Here is a 12,465-nt window from a genome sequence, read left to right as displayed (position 1 = left end):
TTTTCTGTTTTGCTTTGTGTTCATCTTTCCATCTTTTCACTTGTTCACCTCCCTCTGTTCTCAGAATACTCTCATCCACTGGCAGATTGGATCTCAAATGGCATCCCATCAAGAGCTGAGCAGGTGAAAATCCACATTCAAGTGGAGTAACTGCGATAGGCTAACAAAGCTTTATAAAAATCACCTCCACTATATTTTGCTTTGTGCATCAGTTTCCTGATAATTGCTACCGACTTCTCAACTAATCCATTGGACTGAGGGAAAAATGGACAAGATGTTGTATGAACAAAGCCCCATTCATGAGCAAAATGTCTCATACATTCACCATTGAATTGTGGACCACTGTCTGTGAAAACAGGTACACCATGTCTTGAAAAAACTGATTTCATGCATATAATAACATTCAGACCACACACTTCAGGATACATGAGTAGTAATCTGTTATTAATAGTTGTTAGTTACAAAAAGATCAACACCTACCTTCTGATAAGGCCTCTGAGGACTAGGATGTGGATTCAGTGGCCTCTTAGGGTTGCTAGGTTAGTACTTAAGGCATACTTGACAAGAAGACACCAATTCTGCAATCTTGATTCAGCCTGGGCCAAAACATCACTTCCCGTGCCCTTCGCTTACATTTTTCAATACCTAGGTGGCCTTCTTGAATTTTATCAAGCATTTCTTTACGAAGACTTTTAGGAATCACAATTCTACTACCTTTGTACAATATCCCATCCACAACAGAAAGTTCTGATCTGTGGTTCCAATATTCTTGTTATTCTGAGGTACAGTCATGTCTATTACCTGGTCATCCATCCAACATCACTTGTATTACCTGACTGAGAATTTTGTCCTTCTCTGTCTCAAGACACAGCAGTTCCAACTTTTTGGGAGCAACAGGTACAGTCTCTATGATCAAATCAACAAATGCCTGAACATCAACAACGTCCCTGTTGTTTGATCCACAGCTCTGGAAAGTGTGTCAGCTGTGTACATGAATTTTCTAGGTGTGTGTGGCATATCTTAGCAATTTGATCATCATTCATCATTCGCTGAATTCGCAAAGAACAATTGCGAAACAATGCAATCAGAGGCTTATGATCCGTTTCAACATCAATAGATTGCCCTGACGCAAACTGATGGATTCTCTCACAAGCAAACATAATGCTGAGCAATTCTTTTTCAATTTGGGCATACCTTGTTTCTGGATCAGACAATGAACAAGATGCTTATGCCACTGGTAGCCATTCCTTATCATGTTTCTGGAGTAATACTGCCCCTAAGCCTGCTTGAGATGGATCACATGAGATTTTGATGGGTCTCTCATCATCATAGAATTTCAACAAAGGTTCTTTAGTGAGCACTTACTTGAGATTTTGCCATGATTCCAGCTCCATTCATTTTTCTTTTCTGTTCGCTGCCTCAATGGAGCAAGCTGTTCCGAAAGATTGGGTATGAATTTTCCCACGTGGTTGACCATTCCCATAAACCTTTGAACATCCTTTTTAAGTTGCGGTCTTGGCATGTTCTCAATAGCAGAAACCTTCAATGGATCAGAACTCACACCCTCTTTGCTGATGATATCACCCACAAAGGTAAGTTCAGTCACTCCTAGCTGATATTTGTCTTTATTCAACTTCAGGTTTACCTTGCGTGTTGCCTCAAAGATTGCCTGAGTCTGGTGTCATGCTGTTGTTTAGTTGATCCCCAAACAATAATAACATCCATGGAAGTATCCACGCCCTCAATGTGCTCATATAGCATGTGAATGGTTTTATGGTACACTTCAGGAGCTGATGCAATTCCAAACAGAAGCCAAAGAAAACAATATCTGGCAAAAGGAGTGTTAAAGGTACACAACTTTGGACTCGGTTCATCTAGTTTAAGTTGCCAGAATCTGGAGGATGCATCTAATTTACTAAAGTACTTTGCGTTAGCAAACTGTGACATAATTTCTTCATGAGTACGCAATTTGAAATGTTCTCTTCTCATGGCTCGATTCAAGTCTCTTGGATCTAAGCAAATTCTCAGTTTTCCATTTTTCTTATCAACAATGACAAGTGAATTGACCCACTCAGTCGGTTCATCAATTTTTTTATGACTCCTAGTCATTCCATTCTGTCGAGCTCTGTTTTCAGTTGATGACGTAATGCAAAAGACACTTTTCTACGTGGATGTACTACGGGTGGCACTGTGGGCTCTCCTGGAAGACAACCAAGCCCTTTCAACAAGTCTTCATACTCTTTCATCAAGTCACTGCATTCTAACTCAATGTCATTGCCCAGGACTAAGATTCTTTTCTCCAAATTCAGTCTCTCACAGGTAGGTAAACCCAGTATTGACTGTAAATGCCTTGGCACCACCACAAACGAAAGCGTGTGCACAATATTTTTGTGTGATACTTTTGCCACACATGTTCCTTTAACTGGAATGTCTGCACCTGAATACCCAGTCACTTTTATATTTGCCTGATGTTATTTTGTTCTTGGCTTTAATGCATTAAACTCAGGTTCTGCAAGAACATTTACTTGTGCTCCAGTATCAAGTTTAAACAGAATATTGTTTTGGTTCACTTGCAATGGAATAGCCCAGTCATTCTTACTTCCTTTGTTTTCACAAAGCACATCGATATAAAACTCATATTCAAACACTGCAGTTACGTGTTTTATTTTCTTTCTACTTCTGCAACAGGGTGAAAAATGATTACTCTTACTGCAGTCGCTGCACATCTTCCCATGCGCTGGACACTGTTTTGGCCAATCCTGCTGCCCACAATGATCACATAGCTTTTTCCCTCTCAAGGGACGTCCAGTCCCCTGTTGGTTTTGTTGTCATTTTATTATTCTTTCTAATATGTTCACACTTCCTCACAGCCTCTATGTTGCAGCTCTCAATGAAAACTTCATTAGCCTGTGACGTCACGGTTTCCAAAGTTACGCAGAGCATCAAAGTTTTTTCCAAGTCTAAGTCTTGTTCTCTTAACAGTCTTTCTCTCAGACCATTATCCAAAATGCCACAAACAATTCTGTTTTTAATGAGAGAGTCTGTCAGTTCTCCAAACTGGCATGTTTTACTCTGGTGTCTCAACTCAGTAACATATTGATCAATAGTTTCACCAGCTCTCTGTGTTCATGTAAACCAGAGGTCGGCAACCCGCAGCTCTGGAGCCGCATGCGGCTCTTTCATCTCTGTGATGCGGCTCCCCGTGGTTTGTTAGTTTTTGAAATGTAATTCAAAATTTGAAGATTATGGTGATCTTGTACAATCTGAAAACTTTGTGGAGATACCATTTCTTGGCACATCCAAACCGGCTCACAATTAGCCACCGTTCCGGCTAAGGGAGATAGCCTACGGGGGTTTGTGAGTACGTGTCTTTTGGAGCATCCGCGCCCACGGGGACGGGTTGAGGGAGGCTTTAAAGCAAGGCTGTTTAGTTCGAATAAAGCTACCTTTGACTGCAGTGTCTTTATTTTAGCGCTGCGTGTAGCACACCGCTACAAGTGTTTTTTATTGCTATTAATATACATCACCACTGCCAATGCCTGACACCCGCCGCCAGTGCGTGCTTTCTTTTAATTCTTCGATCCAAGGTAGGCTAACTATGGAGTAACCTTCAACCCAACGTCTTTTTTTGGAGTTCAAAATGTTTTTGTTGCATGCAGAAATGTAATTTTGTTTTCTCTGCAGGAGTTCATCAATTTCATAAATGCAACATATTATAGTTTGTTTATACATAGCATAAATGCAAAGAAAAACGTTGTATGCAGTGTTATTTCATTTTAAATATCAAATGGGTTTTGTGGCTCCCAGTGTTTTCTTTTCTGTAGGAAATGGGTCCATATTGGCTCTTTCAGTGGTAAACGTTGCCGACCCCTGATGTAAACGATCTATATCGCTCATACATCACATTACACTTTGGTATACAAAATGCTTCAAATTTGCCCATTATTGATTCTAACTTAAAATTATCTCCATTTTCAAAAATAACATGATTATATACCTCAATTGCACCGTCACCTATTACATGGAGTAGAAGTGCAGCTTTCATTTTTTCCGGTTTTCTATCCGCTTTGATCACCAATAAATTCAAAACACTGCTTAAATTTTCTCCAGTTCTCAGCGACATTCCCAGACAATTGAAGTGTCGGTGGAGGCTACAAACCTTCCATTTGTAGAACTGTTAGCAACACCAAAACAGTTCAAACTCTTTTTTCAGAAAATTATCTTCAATTCTCCCGTGTTAGGAAACGTATTATTCTTCCAGACCGACTTCTGACACCATGTTGTGCTCTTTATATTTATACATACTGTGGGTTACTAATAAAGAAACATCTTCTGGAGGAAATAGAACTTTTATTTAACAACAACCACAATGTGCTTACAATGCCATGTTTTTCCTGATCTTTCTATCATTCCTGCACAAGCTCAGAACTCTCTACAATCACCTTCTTACAGGTCATAACACCACGCCCTCTGGCCTCTCCTCCCTACGCCTTAACAAGGTTATTTTGTCTTCTTCTGACAAATGGTTTTCAACCCGAAATTTTAATGCTGTTTCTCTTCCCACAGAAGCAGTGTACCTCCTGAGTACTTCCAGTACAGTCGGCCCTCCGTATCCGTGGGTTCTGCATCCCAACCACGGATCCAAAATATTCAAAAAAAAATTCCAGAAAGCTTCAAAAAGCAAAACTTGAATTTGCCGCGCACCAAGCATGATGCTGAATCCACGCGAATGAAGTGATGTGTAAGCATACCCTTCCGTAGCCTCCCACCATTTCACAGATCCTCAGTCTCTCTCCAGCACTCACTGTTCGAGTATTGAGCGCCTCGCGTCGCGATCGTTCGCTACTTGTGTTGTGAGCGAGAGGAAGGAGTTTAAGTCTAGTAAGGGATGGCTGGCTAGCTATGTAAAGTGCTACAGCCTCAAGGACCTAAGAGATCATGGGAGAACCGGCATCGGCTGTTGCCGAGGCAGCATCAACGTTCCCAGAAGAGCTACGATGGTTGCGTCTGTACTGAACATGTACAGACTTTTTTCCTTGTCATTATTCCCTAAACAATACAGTATAACAACTATTTCCATGGCATTTACATTGTATTAGGTATTATAAGTAATCTAGAGATGAGTTAAAGTATACGGGAGGTTGTGCATAGGTTATATGCAAATACCACGCCATTTTATAGAAAGGATTTGAGCATTTGCAGATTTTGGTATCCGCGGAGGGGGGTCCTGGAACCAATCTCCCGCGGATACTGAGGGATGACTATATTTTGTTTTTATTGTACATTTCTAGCATCTGCAGGTTCTTTGAATTTGATTTTCCCATTAACCTGTTGAGAGCAACACTCTCAACAGTTTACCTAATAATATCCCACTCTGAAGTGTAACACTGATTTTGCAGAATTAGCATCCAGATGCGGTTCCTAAAAAGTGCAAGTCTGCACAACATAATGCAAATTTCAAAAGCATTATAAAGCACTGCTTTCAGTAACAACAAGCAGAGAAGTTGTAAAATAATTAAAGGTCAGATGACTGTGCAAACAAACCAGACAGAGCGTGAAATAAAATGGCAAACTAATGCACAGACAGCAAAGAATCAAGTTTAATTTAAAATCATTCCCACAGACTCGTGGTCTATTGTCCGTAGAGTCAATCAGCCAGTGTGGTGAACTCCAAATGCAATTAAGTCAGCCAAAAGATGGGAAAACCTGCAGTAATATTCTACGTTAAGTATGAAAAATGCCTCTCATGGATCACCAGTGCATCATTAAGAAACGCAATTCTGATGAAGGGTTTCGGCCCGAAACGTCGTCACTACCTCCTCCCATAGATGCTGTCTGGCCTGCTGAGTTCTGCCAGCATTTTGTGTTTTTATTTTTTCTTCAACAATTCAACTTTACCAGTAACAAGACAAAGTCTGCGGATGCTTTACCAGTGACAGGCTCTTGTCTTTTAAACCAACCTCTGATGTCGTCAAAAGCTTCAATTGGAGAGTCCATGTAGACTGCATCAACCACACTATCCTAACCCAATAAAATTACTTTACCTAGTCAAAAATCTAATCAAACTTAAACGGGGAAGGATCAGTACTTGAGCCAGCTCTTAATCTAAGGCAATTAAGGACAATGCATGCCCTCCGTTCCCTTTTCTTGGAGGTACAATAAAAACCAAGACACCAGAACTTTCAGCTGAAAGGTTCATTATCCAGCCATCATCTAATTTCAAACACGGAAAATAATGCCAAAGAGAGATATTCTAGAATATTCTGCTGTACCACATTAGGTCGGCTACAAAGTATACTTTTTATACTTAAGGTGTGACTCCTCACTGAGATAATGTACTGCACAGAAACTGATGATTTAGCTGAACTGGTCCTGCTGATGTTGGTACTTCATGTGAACTCTCAAATCCCTGGAGTATTAGGAATCTTTTTCTGAATGTTGGGAAATCGTAAAGGCACGGAATAAACGACAACGCATTGCGGGCGGTTTACAAATCTTCTAAATATATTTCTTCTCAACTAATCTCACTGCAACCTGCAGTCTGTAATTTAGGACTCATCAGATTCAACTCTCAAGAATGCAGATTCAGAAACAGTAATGACCCCTCGATAATCAGGCTCATAAACCAGAAGGAGTAACTTCACTCACCCCATCAATAAACTGTTCCTACAACCTATAGACTGACTTTTAAGGACACTACAACTCATTTTGTCAATATTTATTGTTTATTTATTTATATATTTAGGGGGGGGGGGGGTTCTCATTTGGTATTTGCGTTTTGTTGTCTTTTGCCAACTGGATATTGTCCTGTTGCAGATGCTCTTCCATTGATTCTATTGTGCTTCTTGTATTTACTGCAAATGCCCACAAGAAAATGAATCTCAGGGGTGTATGGAACTGTACAGAACTGCCTTTCTTTTCGCAGAACCGTGGATTTTCAAATTCAAGTCACTAAGAGACGTGTGCTTTGGTAAAAAGTTTACTTTGAACTTTTTGAACTTTGTACATTCCTTCTCATCGGACATCGTCAGTATTCTAGGTTGTGATAGAGCCAGATTCACAATAAATCTCATTCCACTCCACTTGATGGTGTACTTCAGCAAGCCCACAACAGTCTTCCTGCAGAACTAAGGTGATTTTTCTTTCCCATTTCCTACAATAACTATCATGGTTCTTACACTGGTCATTCTTGCCAAATTATGAAGAACTGCTGCAGCACAAAGGAGTCCATTCCTACTGTGTGGATTTGTCCCATCAGTTACCTGCTCCTTCTGCAAGTGACTCTCCAATTCAGTTTCATTCGGTTTTCACCCAGCCATCCCTTGTAGGCAAACAATTCAAAGTTATAAATACTCTTTAGAGTTAACACTTTCAATTTTCACGCCCTCCCCAAAGACACCACTAGTTCTTTTACCCTTGTGATCAGCTTGATACCAAGAGGATGACAAAGTCTGAGGTTAGAGGCAAAAGTCTATGAGTCTGAGACACCAGGGCCAAGGACTAGAGGCCTGGAGGCAAACTCTCCTGGGGTTGGAGGCCTGTCTGTCTGCATGTTTAAGTAAATGGGTGGGAAGATGGGAAAGGGACTTGTTTCCTGTTGTTGTTCCTGCTGCTTGTGTTGTTCTGCTGAAAACTGTGGACTTGATAAGTGGATGACATTTGCAGGGTGTCCTAGCACAACCTTGGATGTTGCTTGTTAGTGCAAACAACACATTTCATTGCATATTTCAATGTAATAAATAAATAAAGCTGAATGCTGACCTTAAAACATTCAGAAGAACAGCTTATCTGTTTGTCCAATCTGAAGCAGCCACTATTTGGACCAATTCCGATGTAATCTTATACAGCTCTTTAAAATCCCCTTAGCCTCCTTGATCCAGAGAAAAACCCCAACTTTTTCCATTGAACTTAACAGATGGAATTCCTCATCCCTAAATTATTCAAGAGAATCCTTTCTGCACTTCAAGGCCTCTAAATGCTACTTTGAGTGTAGAGACCAAATCATGATGCAATATACCAGTGGACGTTGACAATGTTTACACAAGCTTAATATAACTTCTTGGCTTTGGTGCTCGGCATATGAATCCCAGCATTTTATTTGCTTTACAAATTCTTCTCAATGTACTCTCCAACTTACACATGTACAACCAGGACCCTCTGTTCGCACATCATTTGGAAATGTCCCATTTAATCTATCATGTCTCTGATTAATCTTTACACCAAAGTCTACCACTTCACCACCTGCGTTAAATTTTATCTTCCATCTAACAATTCTTGCAGCCAATTACATTCATACACAATACTAGGGTGTACACATCCATCTTGAACAACGGCCTCCTGTCCAGGATTAATCCCAATTTGCCAAGAGTCTACGAGCTTGCTACCCAAACTACGCTTTTAAACACTGGGGAAGCAGATCTCTCATCTACTTCCCCATGTCTTTTGTACAAAAAAACCTGGCTCACTCCTAAGCCCCAGAACACTCTGCAGTCCCTCAATGTCCTTTATTTTTGCACCAAGGAAGCAACATATCAACAGACTCAAACACAAAGCTGCCTTTCTTTTCGCAGAACTGTGGATTTTCAAATTCAAGTCTCTAACAACTCTGAACCTGTTCCGCCAACAGCCAGACCTGAAATGCAAGATTAATTTCAGTAGGTAAAATATTAAGACAACGTCCATTTGGTGGTGTAAAATGGCTGCCCCTCAAAAGGAGATGGTGTTCTTCTCAATTAGTTATGCAGAGTTTTTCCCACCTGCCTATCACCTCCCCCGGTGCCCCTCTTCACTGCCTTTCTCCCATGATCCACTCTCCTCTCCCATCAGACTCCTTTTTCTCCAGTCCTTTGCCTTTTCCACATCACCTCCCGGCTTCTTACTTTATCCCCCCTCCCTGACCTACATGGCTTCAACTATCACCTTCTAGCTTGTACTCCTCTTCATCTCCCAACCTTTTACCTTGCCATCTTCCCCGTTACTTTCCAGTCCTAATGAAGGGCCTTGACCCAAAAATGTTTTTTGCACAAAAATTCATTTGCACAGTTGCTGCCTGACCTGCTGAGTTCCTCCAGTATCAACAGAACCTGCTGTGTTTACGTAGCGCAATGAAGGGCCATGTTGAGGCATCTGTCCTCTTATTAGGCTTCAAATTCTGTCATGCTAGGAGGCTGAGATCAGAAACTCACAGACCGTTGGATCCAGGTCAATCACTCTTTTCAATCGTAGGATTATTATTATTATTTCAAGTGTACGAAAATTATGAAACGGATAGATAAGATAGAGGCAGGAAAGTGGTTTCCACTGGTAGGTGAGACTAGAACTAGGGGACATAGCCTCAAGGTTTGGGGAAGTAGATTAAGGCAGAGATGAGGAGGAACGGCTTTTCCCAGAGAGTGGGGAATCTGTGGAATTCTCTGCCCAATGGAACAGTGGAGGCTGCTTCAGAAAATATATTTAAGAAAAGGTTGGATAGATTTTTGCATAGTAGGGGAATTAAGGGTTGTGGGGAAAAGGCAGGTAGGTGAAGAAGAGTCCATGGCCAGATCAGCCATGATCTTATTGAATGGCGGAGCAGGCTCGACGGGCCCGATGGCCGACTCCTGCTCCTATTTCTTGTGTTCTTACGTAGGAGCACAAAAAGAATGAAAACGATGTGCAGTATCTTACATTAAAGCTTATCACTCACAAGTCTTTACTTCTGGCACCTGTACAAAATTGCTGGGTATCGTCTTAGGCAAGTTCAAATTGTTTGTGCATAACTTCTCACGACACAGGTTAGTATTCGCATACCAGCTACCACACAGACCTCACAAAGTTACTCTAAGTCTTCATCTGTAGTGATGGACCCTAGACAACTGGCCAAGCTCTGTCGTTTGTACATTCACACTCATACAACAGTAAATGTATTCTAGGTGTTTTTCAGCACAAACACTCTCTGACAAAACTCTCTTAATCCCACCCCTTCAACTCTATGCCCTTGCCAAAAAGGTGCCAAATATATCTTAAAATATTACAACAAATTTGACTAATTAGAAGGCAAACAGTAATTAAATCTGTCCTTCATTTTACGTCCAGTCTTGAACCATCTGGAGGAAACTTGTGGTTAGAAATCTCAATATAGGACTGAAACATATTTTAAACATATGTATATAAATCCATCTTGCACAGTAAATACAGACCTCTTATACTCTCTTAAGACTTGAATCAGCTTAGAGGATTAAAAACGTTTTGTAAGCAAGTTATTTTTGTTTCTAACTTAGTAATGCAATTTGTTTTAGATTAAAAATGATCACCATAGATTTCATACCAAATAAGGTACAAATTAAATAAAATATTCTCAGAGTCAAACTCTTAAAGAAAACTGACAACCTGCTTAAACTGGAAAACCTAATATTTAATTTTTGAATAGTCAAATCCAAGCACTTTATCTAGAAGTAAATAGAGAATATATAGCTTTACTTTCAGGTTTTGCATTCTACAAAAAATTAGTGAATCCACATGATTTTTAACTAAGAAGGCATAATTCCAGAGGTTTAGCCTTTGAACAGCAAAACCAAATAGGCCAAGAAAGCTTTTAGACCAAATGCCCCAGGACGCCTTAGGAAGGAAAATGCTGCCATAATTCTGATCAAAGGTCAATCAACAAAGAACACACCCATCAGCAAATGCCAAACCAAAGCTCAACTGATTGTTTCAAATGCTTAACATTAAAACATCATTTGTACTTACACCGAAGTTTGTCCAAGATCTTGCCTCCGCACATTGTTGCCAATATGGCTTTAACTGAGAATACGGTCAACTTCCCATGCCCTTCACTGCAAGAGAATACGCAGTTTACAGTCACTGTCACAACATTAACTATGTACAGATTCTTTCTGTAAAGCACTATCCATCTAGCTACTTGTGAACATTTGTGTATGAAAATATGAGCAGGAATCCACTATAAAGCCCTCATGCCTGCTCTGCCATGCATTAATATCCAACTTCAGCTCTATTTTCCTGCTTTACTTCTGTTAAGTCTCAATTCCCCTAAAGACAAAAAATAGGTCTACATCACCCTCGTGTACTTGTAAAGATATGGTTTCCATCTAATATCTATGGAAGAGAATTAAGATTCACAAACACCTGAGAGAAGAAATTTCTTCTAATTTCCATCTTCAGTGGGCAAAATCTTATTCTAAAGCCGACAATGAATGGACTTTCTGACCATCTGGAAACCAAGCATATTACACTTGCACCTAAAGTATGATCAAGTTTGGGGGATGTCTTCTCACTAAAGGATCAGGGGTTTGGGTCTGGGGTGGTTTGATACAAATTTGAACCTGCTCTTTTCTCCCCGCCACACTACAAGGTTTGAAGGGCCTCTTAAAATTTTAGAAAGATCAAAATGTGCTGAAGTTCATCAAGCTCCTTTGAAACTGAATGTTGATTTTGGCAAAGTAATGTTGGGATAGATTATCTCAGTTTCATAAAGAGGCTAGAATTACTTCATGAAATGGAAGCCCAAAAGAAGAGGTGTTCAATATCAGCGATGGTCAAGTCATTGGAGAAGATCCTGAAAGGCAGGATTTATGAATATTTGGAGAGACGTAACCAGATTAGGGATAGTCAGCATAGGTTTGTCACGGGCAGGTCGTGCCTTATGAGCCTGACTAAATTCTTTGAGGATGTGACTAAACTCATTGATGAAGGTAGAGCAGTGGATGTAATGCATATGGATTTCAGTAAGGCACTTGATAGTGTTCCCCATGTGAGGCTCATTCAGAAAGTAAGGAGGCATGGGATCCAAGGGGACATTGCTTTGTGGATCCAGAATTGGCTTGGCCACAGAAGGCAAAGGGTGGATGTAGACAGTTCGTATTCTGCATGGAGGCCGGTGACCAGTGGTGCTCCGCAGGGATCTGTTCTGGGACCCCTCCTATTTGTGATGTTTTTTTAATAAATGTCGGATGAAGAAGTAGAAAGGTGGTTAGTAAGTTTGCTGATGACAGAACGGTTGCAGGTGTTATGTATAGTCTGGAGGATTGTCAGAGGTTACAACCGGACAGGAGAACTGGGCTGAGAAGCGGCAGATGAACATCTACCCAGATAACTGTGAAAGGGTTCATTTTAGTAGGTCCAATTTGAAGACAGAATATAATATAAATGTTAAGACTCTTGGCAGTATGGAGGATCTCAGAATCTTGGGGTCCATGCCAATAAGACACTCAAAGCTGCTTGACAGTGTTGTAAAGAAGGTGTAGGGTGTGTTGGCATTCATCAACCATGGGGTAATATTACAGCTATATAAGACCATGGTCAGGCCCCACTTAGAGTACTGAGTTCAGTTCTGGTCACCTCACTACAGGAAGGATGTGGATACTATAGAGAGAGTGCAGAGGAGATTTACAAGGATGTTGCCTGGATTGAGGAGCATGCCTTATGAGAATAGGTTGAGAGAACTCAGCTTTTTTCTCCTTGGAGTGA

General features: G+C 40.6%; 1 protein-coding gene across 13 annotated transcripts in view; it reads right to left on the bottom strand.

Annotated features, from left to right (window-relative positions):
- Positions 1-12,465, bottom strand: part of LOC132400603 (dystrobrevin beta) — a 488,265-nt gene that overhangs the window by 297,799 nt on the left and 178,001 nt on the right. For all 13 annotated transcript variants that reach the window (XM_059981722.1, XM_059981724.1, XM_059981723.1 and 10 more), the window contains one exon: positions 10,729-10,814. In XM_059981722.1, coding sequence (XP_059837705.1) covers positions 10,729-10,814 — 86 coding nt within the window. The remainder of the gene's footprint in view (positions 1-10,728; positions 10,815-12,465) is intronic.

The sequence above is a fragment of the Hypanus sabinus genome, chromosome 10 (genome assembly GCF_030144855.1).
Source record: "Hypanus sabinus isolate sHypSab1 chromosome 10, sHypSab1.hap1, whole genome shotgun sequence".
NCBI lineage: Eukaryota > Metazoa > Chordata > Chondrichthyes > Myliobatiformes > Dasyatidae > Hypanus > Hypanus sabinus.
The sequence above is the reverse complement of the archived record's forward strand: the minus strand, read 5'-3'. Positions and strand labels throughout refer to the sequence as shown.